At 35.2% G+C, this 20,145-nt stretch overlaps 1 protein-coding gene across 1 annotated transcript in view; it reads left to right on the top strand.

Annotated features, from left to right (window-relative positions):
• Nucleotides 1-20,145, top strand: part of PLEKHG7 (pleckstrin homology and RhoGEF domain containing G7) — a 178,844-nt gene that overhangs the window by 53,734 nt on the left and 104,965 nt on the right. Inside the window, exons 4-6 of the mRNA XM_053716903.1 lie at nt 15,291-15,418; nt 18,344-18,384; nt 20,015-20,113. Coding sequence (XP_053572878.1) covers nt 15,291-15,418; nt 18,344-18,384; nt 20,015-20,113 — 268 coding nt within the window. The remainder of the gene's footprint in view (nt 1-15,290; nt 15,419-18,343; nt 18,385-20,014; nt 20,114-20,145) is intronic.

Genomic DNA, 20,145 nt, shown 5'->3' with positions numbered 1-20,145 from the left:
ACCTCCTCCTAAACTGGATGCTACAAGAACACATCTGTACAAGAACACATCTATAAGCATCAATTTCACCGCTGATTATTCTGTGGAGTTTAAACAATATAATAGAAAATGAAATTGTACAAAATGTAAATCCATTTTTGATCAAGTGCTGTGTTTAATCTATGTTTACTATTACCAAAGCTACTGAAGTATTGGTAAATTATTTTGAAAAAATACATCTAATATATAATATGGGCTTAGTAGTATTCAGGTTCTTAAAGCTTTATGTCAGTCAGATTACACCATTCAGGGCTGGAGCTATTAATGAATAATTAAACAGTTTGGCCCAGATTACAAGTGGCACTTTAATAATAACATGGGCCACAATATGCATTAGTTTGCAACTCATAGTGGGGGAACATTGTCACAACAGAAGGAAGCAAGTTTTCTTCCAGGATAACCTTGTACATGGCTTGATTCTTGTGTCCTTCAAAAAGAGAAATCTGCCCAATTCCTGTCTTTCTGAAGATCATCACCGATCCTCCACCAAATGTCATAGTGGGTGTGAGACACTGTGGCTTTTAGGCCTCTCCAGGTCTCCGTCTAACTATTAGACAACCAGGAGTTGGGAAAAGCTGAAAATGTATACTCATCAGAGATGATGACCTTACTCCAGTCCTCTATGGTCCAATTATTATCAATTATTATGTTTGTTTGCAAACCTCAGCCTGGCTCTTCTTTGCTTCTCATGATGAAGTGCTTTTGTCTAGCTTTTATCTAATTTGTTTTGTTCTCTTTGTGGAAAAATACACCTAGCCGGGGCGGAACTACCATTGGTGCAGTGGCACCAGGGCTCAAGTGCTTCTGGGCCCATATCAGCCAGTATATACATAGGCACGTGCAGAATATGTACAATTCTAATACAGGGGAGCTTTTTATTAGTGCAGTTTGCAGATACATCTATCCTCAAAATCATTATACAGAGCAGCATGTATATTATTACTATTGCTTACTACTGTGTTACCTTTGGGGGGCCCAAAAAATGTTGCACCAGGGCCGTCTGTTCAGTAGGTCCACTACTAGACTCAGAAGCTGCTGATTGGTGGCTGCACATATATGCACGTATATGCTTTCTTGTCTTTAGTTTTCAGCTAGCTCCCAGTAATGCATTACTACTCCTTCAACAAAAGATACCAAGAAAATTACACAAACTAGATAATAGATGATTGGAAAGTTGCTTACAATTGTATGCTTAATCTGAATCATGAAATAAATATTTTTTGTTTCACCTCCATTTAAAGAGATAGTAAACATTTGTCATCAGAAAAAAAACGCCATGGCTAATAATTAATCACATATTTATCTTAGCCATGTTGGGACACACAACATTTATGCTATAAATACAGATATTTACAGTTCTTTCATACATTTAAAAAATCAAAACACTCCAGGACACAGTTATATACAATTAATGTTAACATTAACTCAATTGTCTTTCTTGAGTCAAACAGCTGATAAAAATATTTACTATTTTACTTTTCAAAACCATTCCATATCTGATTCCAATTAACCAATCTAAAATATTGCTTGCTGGCATCAATTACATGTGCCCTTAAATTAGGTACATTGGTCATATGAATATTATTGAAATGAATTGGAACAGGAGATTCATTGTTATAGATTACATCTTTAAGATGGTCATAATTTTTTCCAACACTTCCCTCTATGCTCTTTCAACATGGCAAAACATTGTAGTATCTGTAAACAAATGATAATGTTATATGATTTTAAAACGGTTCTTTTATATACACTGCTTTATTGCTGATAAATGCTATTCATATGTAAAGATATACTTACATTTCTCATTAACTGATGGTAGCAACAAATATATCTTTAAATTGAGATGGTTGTTGAATATAGCTGTTATGTGTGAAATCTGTGCCCAACGTATTGCTAGATGCAAGTAAAAGAAAAAGTATATATGAGAAAGAATGGGATATATAAATGAGCTACGGTATATGCTTTGTTTAGAAAGAGAATGCTCCTTAGCCAGTGGAAAATCTAATGAAAAGAAGCACAGAAATTTTACAAGTGAATAAAGAAGCGCTAGAATTTAGAGAAAGTATGAAGAGAATAGATAATTCTACTATATAAACTGAAATAGGGGATTCGCATTTTAAATTAATTTACTTAAAGGGACAGTAAAGTAAAAATAAAATGTAAATGGATTGGATCCGATAGATCATTAAGTTTTAAACACATTTTCCAATTTACTTAATATTATAATGTTACTTAATTCCCATGGTAGCCTTTCTTAAAGAGTAATCCTAAGTGGGTTCAGGAGAGTGCATGTGTCTTTAGCCATCTGGCAGAAGTGTTTGCAACATTGTTTATAGATAAATGCAAACTCTATTCCATTGAATATTAATAATGTGGCATTCTATTTTGCAGTTGGCTTAAAGGGACAGTCAAGTCCCAGTAAAACTTTCATGATTCAGATAGGGCATGTCATTTTAAACAACTTTCCAATTTACTTTTATCACCAATTTTGCCTTGGTCTATTGGTATTCTTAGTTGAAAGCTAAACCTAGGATGTTCATATGCTAATTTCTTAGACCTTGAAGGCCGCCTCTAATCTTAATGCATTTTGATAGTTTTTCACTACTAGAGGGCATTAGTTCATGTGTTTCATATAGATAACATTGAGCTCATGCACGTGAATTTACCATGGAGACAGCTCTGATTGGCTAAAATGCAAGTCTGTCAAAAGAACTGAAATAAGGGGGCATTCTGCTGAGGCTTTGATACAAGGTAATTACAGAGGTAAAACGTGTATAATTATAACTGTGTTGGTTATGCAAAACTGAGGAATTGGTAATTAAGAGATTATCTATATGTTAAGACAACAAAAAATCTGGTGTTGACTGTCCCTTTAAATACAAGGATGGTAATAAATCCAAATTTTGGCTAAATGAGTCTCAGAAAACTCTATGGGGCCTATGTATCAAAGGTCTTGCGGACCTGATCCGACAGTGCGAATCGGGTCCGCAAGACCTCGCTGAATGCAGAGAGCAATACGCTCTCCGTATTCAGCATTGCACCAGCAGCTCACATAAGCTGCTGGTGCAACGCCGCCCCCTGCAGACTCGCGGCCAATGGGCCGCCAGCAGGGAGGTGTTAATCAACCTGATCATACTCGATCGGGTTGAATTTTGGCGATTCCTGTCCGCCTGCTCAGAGCAGGCAGACAGGGTTATGGAGCAGCGGTCTTTAGACCCATACAGAGCTTGATAAATGGGCCTCAAAGTCTAGCATAATAATAACATATAAATATAAATTATGAAATTTACAGACATGATGCACAACTATTCTGTGCTTTCTTATGAAATTCTGCATAAAGAATGACCCTGCATAGTCTAGCAATGTATTTATTAGCCAATACGTTCATGTGCAGTAAAGTCCTTTGATCAATATGTGCCTTTTTGTCTCACTAGACTGGCAGCAGGTTTGACAAGAACATACCTTTTTGTTTATTTTTTTAAATCAATTGTGAGTTTTCAAAAGGGATACTGAAACCTTTGCCCACGCTCATTGTTCCGATAATCTTTCATATCTGTCTTTCTCTTAGAGTTCCCTATGGGCATAGGGTGAAAGTCCTGAGAGGGAGAGCAGTTTGTAATTCTGAACAATAAACATTTATTATCTGGCTTTATGCTATAAACTCAGTAAAGTCACAATTATTGTGCAGTTACCACATTGTTTCTCTATTGTGTCTGTCATAATAAATTGATGTGAACTAATAGAGCTTTTTTTTAAAAAAATGAAAGTATTGGTTCATATTAAAAGGGCAGGGAAAGAGGGCTTGTCATTTTAGACTCACTAAAAAGTAGAACCTTTCACAGGAGGTTTTATAGACTCATGAAATACATGTTGTTAAAGCAAAATTTAAACATGGCAGCTACTTAAAGGGACAGTCTACACCAGGATTGTTATTGTTTTAAAAGATCGATAATCCCTTTATAACCCATCCCCCAGTTTTGCATATCCAACACAGTTATATTAATATACGTTTTACCTCTGTGATTACCTTGTATCTAAGCACCTTCTGACAGCCCCCTGATCACATGACTTTTTATTATCTATTGACTTGCATTTTAGTCAATTAGTTCTGTGTTATTCTGACTATTAAATAACTCCACGTGTGAGCACAATGTTGTCTATATGGCCCACATGAACTAGCAGTCTTCTGTTGTGAAAAGCAAATAAAAAAGCATGTGATAAAATGCATGATATAATTTTTGGGGGGGTTTATGCCCCTTTAAGTTTGGAGAGAAAAAAGGTGCCCACGTATCCAAGATATAGATTTTTAAACACCCTAAATGTATTTATAAGAGGTTAGAGGAACCGAATGTAAAAATATTTAAAGAAATCCTGGTATTGAAGTGGGCGGTGTGACCATGCTACAAATGCATTTGAAATGCTTGTGTTAAGAAGCTTATCCTAGGGTTTTGGAGTAGTTTTTTTGGAGTAGTTTTTTCCCCATAGAAATTCTGATGAATTGTAATAGGGGCTAACGTTTGTCCTATATCTTTTTAAAAATGAGATGTGTTTTTAATGATCAGCATTATGAAGTGGCCGTAGTTATATGTTGTGAAAACCCAACACAGTTTTGTTTATTAATGATTTTGTCACCAATTGGGAACAAAGGTGTCTCAAGGAACAATACATAGGAAGTGAAAAAGGGTTCCACAGTCTAATGTAAAGTGGCCACCAGAAATAAATATCAATTCCAAAGATCTACTAATGAAACAATGAAGCATTCACCTATTGTACAATATATATATATATATAAACAAAAGTGGTGGGAAGACATCTCTATAATTAGAGAGATAAGTCAGTGTCGTGGGTTCTGCTGCCTCCCCATGCATGTGGTTGGGAGTTTTATTTTTTTTATATATATATATATATATATATATATATATATATATATATATATATATATATATATATATATATATATATATATATATATATATAAACAATAAATAGTTAGAGCCCAGCACCATAAGTTTCAATACTGGCTTCCAGCTTGTGTGCTCGTTACTGTGGAGTATCAGCCACACTCCAAAAGATACAGTCCATATATGCAAAGTGTAACAGCACCACAGCACAGTCTTACTTCTTAGAGGTGAAAAATTCTTTTATTGAGGTACAACAACCATAAAAAAGCGACGTTTCGGACCTACATGGTCCTTATTCATGCATAGTTAAAATACAACTGAACAAACATTTAAAAAGGGTATCAGAGCCAATCAGGGTTTAGTGCTGTGAACTAATTGGTTTAACTCATACCTGTCCAGGTATTGCAATTTGCTTTACTTAAGTGCCCCCTGGTGGCCCCAAAACACATAACATTTTAAAACAAAAGAATATCTTATAAAAACAAATACAAGTCCTTAATTCAGTTTGTTGAGGACATTAATGCCTCCATGGTGGGCATTAGATTTACACTTACATATTCTCATCAAAAAGTTAACTTTCTTGATACTACTGTCTATAAGCAAGGCACAAAACTGAGCACTGATCTTTATACCAAACCAACAGATAGGAATACATTGCTAAGATATGAAAGTTTCCATCCAGAAACAGTGTTCAGATCTATACCCAGGAGCCAGCTATTGCGTACAAAGAGAATAGTTCAAGACCAAGAGATATTGCCAGAAAGATTGAAATCTATGGGCAATAAATTTATCCAAAGAGGATATCCAGAAGAGACAGTAGCTAGGAGTATTGAAGAAATACAAAGAAAACAAACTAAAAAACATCCTAAAAACAGCACAGTAAGTAGATCTAACAGATTGGTCTTTTCTATGGAGTATAGTGATCTGAGTAGTGATGTTTTTAGAATAGTAAGAAAATATTGGCACTTACTGTCTAAATATAATCCAGAAGTAGAATCTTTCAAACTACCCCCCATGCCCTCATACAGAAGGGTTAAAAACCTTAGGGATAATATTGTTTGTGCCGATATAGGTACCATCAAACCATCTAATGTTAACTACCTAACTACACCAAATAAGGGATGTTATCCCTGTCTGCACTGCGCCCAATGTAACTCTATAATTAAAGGTAAATACCTGGCACAAAATGATAAAAGGAAACAATACACTATAAATGGATTATATACATGCCAGACCAATTATGTAATCTATTTACTTAAATGCCCATGTGGGCTTTGTTATATTGGCGAGACCACCCAGGCTGCCAGGGATAGGTTCAGCCAACATAAGGCCTCTATTAAATCTAAAGATTTGTCATTACCAGTTTCTGCACATTTTACACAAATGGGACACACAGTTAGCCAACTCCGCTTTCAAATTATAGACCATATTCCCATACATAGAAGAGGGGGCAATAGGGAATTAAAGTTAAAACAAAAAGAAGTATGGTGGATTAAACGTTTGAATACTTTACACCCTTATGGTCTGAATAGGGACTATGATTTGTATTTGTTTTTATAAGATATTCTTTTGTTTTAAAATGTTATGTGTTTTGGGGCCACCAGGGGGCACTTAAGTAAAGCAAATTGCAATACCTGGACAGGTATGAGTTAAACCAATTAGTTCACAGCACTAAACCCTGATTGGCTCTGATACCCTTTTTAAATGTTTGTTCAGTTGTATTTTAACTATGCATGAATAAGGACCATGTAGGTCCGAAACGTCGCTTTTTTATGGTTGTTGTACCTCAATAAAAGAATTTTTCACCTCTAAGAAGTAAGACTGTGCTGTGGTGCTGTTACACTTTGCATATATATATATATATATATATATATATATATATATATATATATATATATATATATATATATATATATATATATATATATATATATATATATAATTTGCCAACCAGTGTTCAACTTGTCAATGAAAGGAGAGAAACAAACGATAGCACTACTATAGTTGTTGCCCTTATGCATTTAAGTGTAGTAAGCCTACAATGTGGGCTTGAAATCTATACCCGTGAAAATCAAATAGGGCGGGTGCTGTACACTAACAGAAATGCTACACAAAAAAAGGATTCAATCCAAGACTGAAAATGAGTGTACATACATAGCACTCAACAACTAGGTGTATAGTGTTCTAAATGCTACTAGCACAGGTAAGAAATAGAGTGGATGTCTGGTTCAAATGCTTAAACGTAACCTTTATTGTTTAAAATTAAAATCAATATAACACTAACATGATCCTAACTATAAAAAACAGTCGCGGTGGTAGGGTCTAGGGCAAAAAAACACAGGTGTATGGATATAGTGACTCCACCTGATAATAGAAAATGTATAGCAACAGGACCAACCACTCTGGCGAAACATGTTAGGGGGAGCAGAGACTTAGCGTCTCGCTCCGGTTGTGCTTTTGTTTTTTAATTAGCAGTAACGGTTCGTTGGGGTCATAGAATTTAAAACTTTTACTTTATTTGACTTTTTGGTTCTCCTGAAAATTAGTTATTAATTGGTAATAAGTATGGCGGTATTATGCCTGAACACTTTGTCACTTTAAAATGGTGACCAGTGAGTACCATCAGTTTAAATACCAAATCGGCACAGGGCAATACGTTGACTACCTTTGCGCTATATATGCAAATAGCACATAAACCAACACTATTGGCTAATATATATCCACAGGATTAAGCTCTGAATATACTATATGCTAGGTAATAATCATTTACCACTACAGCATTTCATCTGATTAATTATACAGAGTGATTACATTTGGATTATATACAGGACTCTCTTGAGTACTGAGTATTAATTATTAATACGGTAGATGGTGGTATATTAGAACCAGTATATTACTGTTTATCACTGTTACGCACTTCATTTTAAATTACAGCCATACAATAAATGTGATTCAAATCAACTTTCTGATCACCTTTCACATACGGGGCAACCATATAGAAACCTGCAACAGTATTGTTATACTAATATAGGGGGATTTTCTTACTCTAAGAACTTAAGACAACACGGTTGCTTTATATTAATACCTTACTATTCTCCCAAGTATAACCTATTGATAACAGATACTGTGGAGGGTGGCTGATTTTGTCATTCACTAGGTTTGTTACTCCAGAATAAACCTTCTGTATTAATACACGAATATAGTGGTACCCCCTTATCCTAAGAACCATAGACCAAACGGTTGTTCTATATTAATACTATGCATTTTCCCTAGTATAACCCTTTGATAAAGGATACTGGGGAGGGTGGTGTATCCAGATATTCACTAGGTCTGTTACCACAATAAAGGTGACTCAGGACAATAATCTGATTACCACCCCTATGTGAGAAAAGTTGTGCAATTATGAACATGCGTATCTCATTAATTTATTGACCATGCTTTAAGTGATGATGCTCCTAGGAAAATGGTAGCATAAACTAATACTTTAACCCTTTAATGACCACAGCACTTTTCCATTTTCTGTCCGTTTGGGACCAAGGCTATTTTTACACTTTTGCGGTGTTTGTGTTTAGCTGAAATTTTCCTCTTACTCATTTACTGTACCCACACATATTATATACCGTTTTTCTCGCCATTAAATGAACTTTCAAAATATACCATTATTTTCATCATATCTTATCATTTACTATAAAAAAATTATAAAATATGAGGAAAAAATGGAAAAAACACACTTTTTCTAACTTTGACACCCAAAATCTGTTACACATCTACAACCACCAAAAAACACCCATGCTAAATAGTTTCTAAATTTTGTCCTGAGTTTAGAAATACCCAATGTTTACATTTTCTTTGCTTTTTTTTTGCAAGTTATAGGGCAATAAATACAAGTAGCACTTTGCCATTTCCAAACCACTTTTTTTCAAAATTAGCGCTAGTTACATTAGAACACTAATATCTTTCAGGAATCTCTAAATATCCATTGACATGTATATATTTTTTTTTTAGAAGACATCCCAAAGTATTGATCTAGGCCCATTTTGGTATATTTCATGCCACCATTTCACCGCCGAATGCGATCAAATAAAAATTTTTTTTCACTTTTTCACAAATTTTTTCACAAACTTTAGGTTTTTCACTGAAATTATTTACAAACAACTCATGAAATTATGGCATAAATGGTTGTAAATGCTTCTCTGGGATCCCCTTTGTTCATAAATAGCAGACATATATGGCTTTGGCTTTGCTTTTTGGTAATTAGAAGGCTGCTAAATGCCACTGCGCACCACACGTGTATTATGCCCAGCAGTGAATGGGTTAATTAGGGAGCATGTAGGGAGCTTCTAGGGTTAATTTTAGCTCTAGTGTAGTGTAGTAGACAACCCCAAGTATTGATCTAGGCCCATTTTGGTATATTTCATGCCACCATTTCACCGCCAAAAGCAATCAACTGGCAATTATGGCACAAATGGTTGTAAATGCTTCTCCGGGATCCCCTTTGTTCAGAAATAGCAGACATATATGGCTTTGGCGTTGCTTTTTGGTAATTAGAAGGCCGCTAAATGCTGCTGCGCATCACATGTGTATTATGGCCAGCAGTGAAGGGGTTAATTAGGTAGTTTGTAGGGAGCTTGCAGGGTTAATTTTAGCTTTAGTGTAGAGATCAGACTCCCACCTGACACATGCCACCCCCTGATCCCTCCCAAACAGCTCTCTTCCCTCCCCCACCCCACAATTGTCCCCGCCATCTTAAGTACTGGCAGAAAGTCTGCCAGTACTAAAATAAAAGGTATTAAAAAAAAATACATTTTTTTAAGCATATTTACATATGCTGCTATGTAGGGTCCCCCCTTAGCCCCCCTTAGCCCCCAACCTCCCTGATCCCCCCAAAATACCTCCCTAACCCTCCCCCTCTGCCTTATTGGGGCCATCTTGGGTACTGGCAGCTGTCTGCCAGTACCCAGTTTGCAAATAAAAAAATTTTTTTTTGTTATTTGTTTCTGTAGTGTAGCTTCCCCCCCCACAGTCCAATATCCCACCAGCCAAACCGATCACTAAATAAATATAACTACCCCTTTGATCCCCACTTCTAACTAAAAATTTTCTGTAGCGTAGTGGTTCCCACCCGCTCCCTCCCTGTGCACGTGCCCACCCGGCCTCCCCGTGCGCGCCCCCAGGTCATCCCCACCCCCGATCCCGCCCCCCTCCGCATCACAAAGGCCATCGATGGCCGCCACCCGCCTCCCACACCGGCTCCCACCCACCAACGAACGTAGCCGTTAATGTCCGGTGCAGAGAGGGCCACAGAGTGGCTCTCTCTGCACCGGATGGCTAAAGCATCACTGCAATAACCGGAAAGCAGCTGGAAGCGAGCAGGATCGCTTCCAGCTGCTTTCCACACCGAGGACGTGCAGGGTACGTCCTCAGGCGTTAACTGCCTTTTTTTTGAGGACGTACCCTGCACGTCCTCGGTCGTTAAGGGGTTAATAAATATAGACGTGAAGCACACTGATTACCACTTCTGTGTGAGAAAATGGTGCAAATATAAAAATAAAAATTTAATAAGTCCAGTGACTACGCTTGAAAGTGATTGTGCCCCCTAGACAAATGGTGTCGTCAACTAATTCTCCACCAATACACAAGTGAAGCACACTGATTTTTTCACCCAAATTATATATCCGCTTGAATGACAAGGTCAATTCCACTATTCTATTGCACTACGTGATAGTATACAGTATATACCTTACCCAATCTCAAGAGAGTATCCTTTTACTATAGCCACTTTAGTTGTTGGTCCTGTTGCTATACATTTTCTATTATCAGGTGGAGTCACTATATCCATACACCTGTGTTTTTTTGCCCTAGACCCTACCACCGCGACTGTGTTTTTTATAGTTAGGATCGTGTTAGTGTTATATTGATTTTAATTTTAAACAATAAAGGTTAAGTTTTAAGCATTTGAACCAGACATCCACTCTATTTCTTACCTGTGCGAGTAGCATTTAGAACACTATACACCTAGTTGTTGAGTGCTATGTATGTACACTCATTTTCAGTCTTGGACTGAATCCTTTTTTTAGTGTTCAACTTGTGTAATATACCATGCAGTGGTTAATTTGCTACATTTATTAAAGACCGAATCAGTTAACTATTACTCATATATGGTTTGTGAGATATAAAAATTGCATATGTATAAATATAAAGGATTTTCCTTTTCTGTCTATTGAAACCATATTCCACTTACAAGAGCATTATATCTGTGTTTACTTCTTAAATAGAGGGCTTTATACTCATGCTTTTAAAGGGACAGTCTAGTCAGAATTCATCTTTCATGATTCAGATGGAGCATGCAATATTAAACAACTTTCTAATTTACTTTTACCATCAAATTTGTTTTGTTTTGTTTTCTTGGTATTCTTAGTTGAAAGCTAAACCTAGGTAGGCTCATATGCTAATTTCTAAGTCCTTGAAGGCTGCATCTTATCTGAATTCATTTGTTTTTCATAGCTAGAGAGTGTTAGTTCATGTATGTCACATAGATAACATTGTGCTCACGCCCATGGAGTTACTTATGAGAGGGCACTGATTGGCTAAAATGCAAGTCTGTCAAAAGAACTGAAATAAGGAGGCAGTCAGCAGAGGCTTTAGATACAAGGTAATCACAGAGGTAAAAAGTGTAATAATATAACCGTGTTAGTTCTGCAAAACTGGGGAATGGGTAATAAAGGGATTATTTATCTATCGTTTTAAACAATAACAATTCTGGAATAGACTGTCCCTTTAAATGCACACTTTGAATAAAGTTACATTTTAAGTTCTCACAATCTTTATTGGAATTGAAAAAATGATTATTATTTTTTAGAGCACTACATGTTAGATCTTTTTTTTTTTTTTTTAATTAGTTGGCCCCTAAAGCATCATCCGCCACCAACACCACATGAATATATTTTGGTTAAAAAAAAATCAAAATCCTTTTTTTTAGATCATTTTTTATATTTAGTATTTAAAAGTTTAAATAAACCACACATAATTAATATAATTTGTTGACAAAAGTGTTTGAGCAGTGACAGTATGTACATGTCTGTGCATATGGCTGACAGGCATATCTACTGCTCTTTCACACTGGTCTGGAACCCTGAACTATGAATGATTAAAGACCAGCTGAAGGTCACATGGAGGTTCATGAGAAACATGATGTTGCAGGACAGCTAATTAAGAAACAAATCTAATTTAACCCAATTGAATTTGCTCATTTTTCAATTGCGAAAACACTTTGTCAGCAATGTTCTTTCCCTATTTGTATTGTGTGTTACAAATGAAACAAAATGTAAAAAACAAACAAAGCAAGCAATTGTATCTTACAATTCATACATTGGAATAAACATCTTTATCTTTGAAAGGATTTGACTTCACTCTTCTCATCACTAATGCAGCAAGTAAGCTCTTTAATTAAAGGTTTTTAATAACCTCTGTTGGAATTTAATTAAGAGATGTCAATCAGCAAGATTTTACTTATTCCATGTATCCAAGTAATTAGTTTTCTATGCTTGGATGGCAGCTTTTACTTTGAAATTTCATGTAATGGATATTTAAGTTTCTCAACTTCTCCAATGGTTGCACCACTGCTGAGAAATGATTAAAATGTTGAAAATTGGCATTATGGTCCTCCATTGTTGCTGATGGAAACCATTGGGGGGGAGGAGAAATAAAAGTGGATTTAATTAATGTTCTTGTTCAATTTTGTTCTGTTTCAGCAATTTATTTTGAGTTATTATAAAGAAGCTGACCCTTTTTAATGTGGATGATAAATATTATGTGGATGATCATGATTATTTATTAAATAACATAGAGAACAGCCGTTTTATTAGCATCCAGACGTTTATTTTGGTTAGAGAACTTACTTTGAGCAACAGGTGCTACACAAGCTGAAAATCTTTGTTCCATCGTCAGCTTCTTCTCTATTTTACATAAAGAAAAAAAAGCTCAGACTTCAAAAATGTTTTAATATCAGGTCAGGATCACAGCATATCTATGAAGTAAATATAGTCAGTTACAATATTTGCATGTATATATATACACACACACAGAGAGAAGTGCACTCACAGGAACGAACAACTGGCTCAATACCATTGTTAGCCTGTTCTATGGTGATTTACCACCTGGGTGCAGTTTCTTTTAGCCCAGTAATGCTTTTCACAGAGTAGAACTTTCCTGTAGTATATCAGTCTGATCCCGCCTATTACGGTCAGTCCAGCGCTGAAATATCAGGCAATTCCTCTCTGAACAAGAAACACAGCAACGCTAGACAATCGTTTCGGCCTTCATTGGGCCTTGTTAGTGAGGTGAAGCCATATTCCTCTAAGCACACTGAGCAAGGAGTCCACGTCTGGTTGCCCCTTTTTCCCATAGGGAGACTAAATACATACAGAGAGAAGCGCACTCACAGGAACGAACAACTGGCGCAATACCATTGTTAGCCTGTTCTATGGCGATTTACCACCTGGGTGCAGCTTTTTAACCCAGTAATGCTTTTCACAGAGTAGAACTTTCCTGTAGTATATCAGTCTGATCCCGCCTATTACAGTAAGTCCAGCGCTGAAATACCAGGCAATTCCTCTCTGAACAAGGAACACAGATATATATGTATATATGCTTAACACATCTGGTGGTTTAGGGGTATATTTGATGCCCTCTCAACTTATGTTGATGTGTCAGGAAGCAGCATGCCTACCTCCAGTCCTCCACAAACCCAGCACTGCCAAAGCATCATGCACAAGGCACTGCTTAAAGGTACATAAAAGCAGATATAATAAACAGCCCTTATTTATAGATATAAATAAAATATTATTAACTTCATATATTGCAATGACTGGAATTGTAAACAAACACGTGTAAATATAATTATGGGTGCAGACCAGCAAGCTGTGGCCATTTTGTTTCCGTTGTTACAGCTGCAACATTTTTTTAGCTGTGTTATAAAATGAAGCTGGTCTGCTCACTACATTAAATGAACTATTAAGACAAATGATGTTATCTCCCTTGAGCTTGCTGCTTTCAGATTGCATGTATGTTCCATACAAATATTAGCTTCATGTTTGCTTTTCACTTTAAAAACATAAATAATAAAACTCACTCAGGTCTGCTCACATTATGTGTGATACAGAAAAAGCTTGCTTGTTGCCTAGGAGACAGCTGAGCCATGCTCCATCTTCTGGGGAATGAGTCAGCTCATGATTGGTGCTCTGCTCAGCTTCAAAATGCTCCTTACTAGCCGGTGACTGCAGCATCAATGTGCTGAAAACATCAAGCTGTGCACTGATGACTAACAAACAGGTGTCACTGCCATTAATGATAAAGATTGATACTTTGGCCATTCAGGGCTCCAGACCCAGACTGCCACAATGGTGAGCCAATGACTACAACGACAAATGTTTGTACACACCAATTACAAGCCAGTTCCCAGTAGTGTCTTGCTGCTCTTGAGCCTAAGTGCTAATGTTTTTTTTAACAAAGGATACCCAAATTTAGTATTTTATTTTACAGTATTTCATTTTACAGTAATAAAACGTATTTTAAAAGTGCACCATGAAAGGTTATTTTTTTTTTAATCAATTCATTACTTTTAATGGCATTTCAACTATTTTTGTTTGCACAGTTTACATTGTTTTACAACATAGGGATAATCCTTTTTTGAAAAATTTGAAATGTCTAAGAGGGATTCTTCAGACACCATATTCAGTGGATAATGTTTCAGGGACTATATTCTTTTTTTTTTTTGTACTTTAACACATTATTTAGTAGTTTTCTATATATTTCTTTTGTGTTTGTTACCTTATATTGTTTGTTTTACAATATGATTTTGTTGTTCCATTAAAGAAACAAGAAAGTCAAATTTAAACTTTCCTAATTCAAATAGAGCATACAGTTTTAAAGACCCTACAATTTACATATATTATTATATTTGCTTTGCTTTCTGGGTAACCTTGTTGAACACTGCACCTAGGCAGGGAGTGCATGTGTCCTGAGTATTATATGACAACAGTGTTTGTAACAATGTTATACATATATACAGTTTATTTAGGGGTGAAAAAAATATATTTTTATTTAAATAATTTTGTATTTAGCAAACTTACATACCTGTTCTTATTCTACAAAGGATGGATATAGAATTTAAAACAAAATATCAAGAGCCCTTAGCTAAAATTACCAAATTAATTTTTTTTTAATGAATTTTAGACTGCATTTATAAAAGACTGCAAAATAATGATATAATGGGTTTCAGTACAATGGACGTGGTGTACATCAGAAAGGCCTATAATCTACTGAGAATGTCTTTAATTCTTATTGTTTAAGGCTATTTGAACGAAGACGCAGTTCTGTGGTCTTGAGCTTTCCTGGACTGGAGGTGTTTCCTGGAGACCTTTTAGTATCAGATGGTGCCTCAGATTATATGTATCACTCTTCATTTCTTCCAAGTGCAGGTAAGGAACTCAAAGGGACATGAAACCCAATTTTTTTGTTTTGTGATATAGAAAGAGCATGCAATTTTAAACTTTCCAATTTACTTCTATTATCTAATTTGCTTTATTATTTTGATATCCTTTGTTGGAAAGCATATCTAAATAGGCTCCCTGGCTGCTGATTGGTGGCTCCACATAGATGCCTCACCCATGTGCATTGCTATTTCTGCAACAAAGGATATCTGAAGAATGAAGCAAATTTAATTTAAAAAAAAAAAAGTAAATTGGAATGTTGTTTAAAATTATATTCTCTATCTGAATCATGAAAGAAAAACATTGGAGTTATGTCCCTTTAATTCAGTCCCTTTAAATGTTTAATTAGAGATGTGTCTAGGCAACACTTAACATCATCGATCTCTTTCAGAGCCACTTTCTTCAGTCTTCTACTTTACCCAATTCTAAATACATGGTTTGTTTTTTGGTGGTTGTTTTTTTTTTTTTTTTTTGCATTTCTGTTTTTTATATTTTCTTCTCCATAATTCTACTTTTAATCATTATTATTCCTTCTTGATCATTTTTATTTTTTCCATATTAATCTTATCTTACATGAATCAATATCTTCTGTCATCTCACCAGCTCTTTTTTTGGAAAACTGTTAGATTTTTACTGTTTGCTACAAACACATTCTGAAAAGGATGCTACAATATTTTGTATCAAAACCCAGCCTGGGGTTATTGCTTTAGTACATATTTCCACTTGTACCTTCCTGGTATGTCTATTATTAATATGTCAATGGCATTGTTCTTATCTACTAGTTGTTGTTTTTTATTATGGTAACATATAGGGATATCTGTGTATGTGAATTTTCATAGTAAATATGGATAGTATTAGAAGAATTATGGCACAAAGGACAATGCTTCTTTAGAATAAAAACAAGTTAATATAGGCAAAAGTTACATATTACATAAATTAATGTTAATATAATAAAATGATCAAATCTGTTAATGATTACATACAGGTCATAAGGAAACAGTATTGGAAATTTCCCCACCTGCTTTCAGTTTTCTTTACTAAAGATTATTATAGTGTAAATGTATTTGGTGACATGGGACAGATAAGACATGGTGCTTTGGTTGTATATAAGTGTTACATGTTTAATGTTTTATTGTCATTTTTTATTTTGGGGGGGGTGCTGGGGCAAAGCATAACATACAAGCACTTACCTTTCAAAAGAAAACAAGCAGATCAAAACATTTGCAATTATAATTGAGTTTAAGTTAAAAACAAACAATCCAACACACAAAATGAAAACTTAAATAATGGATGAATTGTTGTAGAAAAGAAAGAAAACCGAAAAATATTGGCAGAACAATTAAAAGTTAATTTTCAATCCTGCTTATATTGGCAAATCAACCTTTCAGCAAATATATTACACTTTTCAAAGCAAGACAGCATATAGATAACAATATGCTCACTGCTGTGGAGTTATTTATGAGTCAGCACTGATTGGCAAAGTCTGCAGACTGCCCACTTATCTAAGTTATTTTGGCAGAGGCTTAGATACAAGGTAATCACAGAGGTAAAAAGTATATTAATATAATAGTGTTGGTTATGCAAAACTGGAGAATGGGTTAAAAAGGGATTATCTATATTTTTAAACAATACAACTTCTAGAGTAGACTGTCCCTTTAAGCTTACAAAACCCCTGTCATATGGTACCCCTCAGTATATATTCAATTTCTGCCTCCAATTTTCACCCTTAGAAGAAACAAAAGAATCTTTATATAACTTTGCTAACACTTAAAAATAAGATACCTATGTGTCTAATTATTCTTGTGTAAATCTGGAATGTTATGAGCAAATTAGCATTTTCCATAGCTACTTCAAAGGATATAGTTTTATCATCTTCTAGGAGAATCATCAGAAACCCTTTAAGCTACCATTTTCCTAACCAAGGAAGAACCCCAAGAGAAAAGCCCACTTGAAGGAGAGCTATGTGAGATCCTTATAGCATCATGAAATATTTTATTTCTTAACTGAATTCCATAAATGTGAGGGATATATATAATTAAACATTCTCTGTCCATGTAGAGCACAAAGGAACAGTTAAGGGTATTGGACCGTAGAATCCACCTTTAATATTGTGTTAATTTATATGAATTGAGCAGATAAAATCTAATCACCTGAAAATAGTTCATAAAAGAAAATACCCGAACACCACCCTAATCTCTGTGTCCTTAAAATTATTGGTTCAAGTGAGTCTATGTTCCCAGATAATATTAAGGGACAGACTAGTCCAAAATAAACTTTCACGATTCAGATAGGGTATGTAATTTTAAACAACTTTCCAATGTACTTTTATCACCAATTTTGCTTTGTTCTCTTGGTATTCTTAGTTGAAAGCTAAACCTAGGTAGGCTTATATGCTAATTTCTTAGATCTTGAAGGCCGCCTCTTATATGAATGCATTTTTACAGTTTTTCACCACTAGAGGGCATTAGTTTATATGTGTCATATAGATAACATTGTGCTCACGCACATGGAGTTACATAGGAGCCAGCACTGATTGGCTAAAATGCAAGTCTGTCAAAAGAACTGAAATAAAGGGGCAGTTTGCAACGTCTTAGATACAAGGTAATCACAGAGGTAAAAAGTGTATTAATATAACTGGTTATGCAAAACTGGGGAAAGAGTAATAAAGGGATTATCTATCTTTTTAATCAACAAACTGTCCCTTTAGTTTAGCACGTTCTTATTATTAAATAATATAGAACACAATGATAAGGATGTCCTACAACATTACATAGAGCTTAATATATTTGTAACTTAAATATAGTATGCGGTCATTTAGCACACTCTGAAGTAATAACTTCAAGTCTGTATTGTTTAGATTAATAAAGTCTTTGGTTGCAATAAATTCATCTTATTTGTTTTCATTTTTGACAGATGCCAAGAAAACTAAGTGGCCTTTTTCTAAGAAGGGTTCGGTAAGTATCCCTTTGACTTGCAGCTCTAGGAAAATACCATATTTTGCGTTTTTCGTGTATTTGAGCCTTGTTCATCAGCGTTCATATTGTCTGCTTACTTGAAATGACTTAAAATCAAACAGTTGAAAACAACTTGGGGTCCTGTTAAAGGGACATTAAACCCAAAACATTTCTTTGTGATTCAGACAGAGAATACCATTTAAAAAGGTTTCCAACTTCTATTATATCATTTGCTTTGTTCCCCTGGTATTATTTGTTGAAGAGATACCTAGGTAAGTGTCTGGAGCACTTTATGACAGGAAATGATTCTCCAGACATGCGCATGCTCCTGAGCTAAAGCCCATGCTTTTCAACAAAAGATAGAATGAGAACAAATAACATTAGATAACTAAAGTAAAGTAGAAAATTGTGTAAAATGGCATGATCTATCTGAATCAGGAAATAAACATATTTTTTGGTTTCATATCCCCTTTAACCCCTTGAGTGCTAACAACGGCTCTGAGCCATCGCATAGTTTCCCACTCTGGTGCTAACGACGGCTCAGAGCCGTCACTAGCACTCTCCCACCTTGAGGGAGATCTGGGGGCTCCCACCCGCTCCTACCATGGCGATCGGGCCTGCATAGTCACAGACATCGCCGGGGCTTCACGTTATGCGCGGTGACATCATACGCATAACGTGATGACGTCACTGTGCAACTTTATTTATACTTAACAATGTTAAGTATAGGAGCAAGGGGCAGGCTGCTTAGAAGCCTGTATCTCAGGCATCTAAGCAGCTACAGACCCCCAACATCCACCGTTGGAAAGGTAATCGCCTAACCTTTCCAACAGTGCCAAGGATCTGAAAGAAAAAAGTTAAAACAATTTTTTTAAAAAAAAAAACTTGCAATTTAGAACAATAATATAAAGGCTGTTATAGCTATATGTGTATTGTTTACAGTGTTACAGTGAATTTTTGTTTTAAAAAGATATGCCCTATCCGATTTATAAACAACTGTCCAATTTACTTCTATCAATTTTGCTTTATTCTCTTTGAACCCTTTATTAAAAGAGCAGCAATGCACTACTGCGAGCTAGCAGAATAAATCGGTAAACTAATGAAGAGGCATATACTGTATGTGCAGCCACCAATTAGCAGCTAGCTCCTGAGTCTACCTAGGTTTGCTGTTCAACAAAGAATACCATGAGAACTGCGCAAAAAAGATAATAGAAGTGAATTGGAAAATTGTTTAAAATAGCTGGCTTTACTTTTAAAGGGACATGACACCCAAAATATTTATTTTACAATTCACATTGAGCATACATTTTTCAAACAAATTTTCAATTTACTTCTATCATCAAATTTGCTTTATTTTCTTAGTACCCTTTGTTAAAGGAGCAGCAAACCAATTATTTTTTTCTTTATTGCTTTTTGCTTGATTTGTTGAGTTTAAAAGGGAAATTGTTACCAACCTTACAAGCGGATAAAAGTCAGATATATTTTATTGCTATGCTCTTTGCAAGGTTTCAGGTCTGGTTTTATTTGTTTAGTTTATTTAATTGCATGCAATCTTTTATTTAAATTACTCTAAATGTGTAAATCTTTATTTAAATCACATTTTTTTTTTTTTCATAAAAATCATTGTCAGCAAATGAAGAGTAAACAGAAGCAAATTTCTGATCTGGAAAACTGTTTGTCTGCTATTAAGATCCCAGACTTCAGCCAATATGAGTTTTACCATATTAAGGTATAGTACCTCAATAAATAATGTATTCCATT

This window comes from Bombina bombina, chromosome 6 (assembly GCF_027579735.1).
Source record: "Bombina bombina isolate aBomBom1 chromosome 6, aBomBom1.pri, whole genome shotgun sequence".
NCBI classification, from domain to species: Eukaryota; Metazoa; Chordata; class Amphibia; order Anura; family Bombinatoridae; genus Bombina; species Bombina bombina.
Note: the sequence above shows the minus strand (reverse complement) of the source record. Positions and strands in the feature narration are given on the sequence as shown.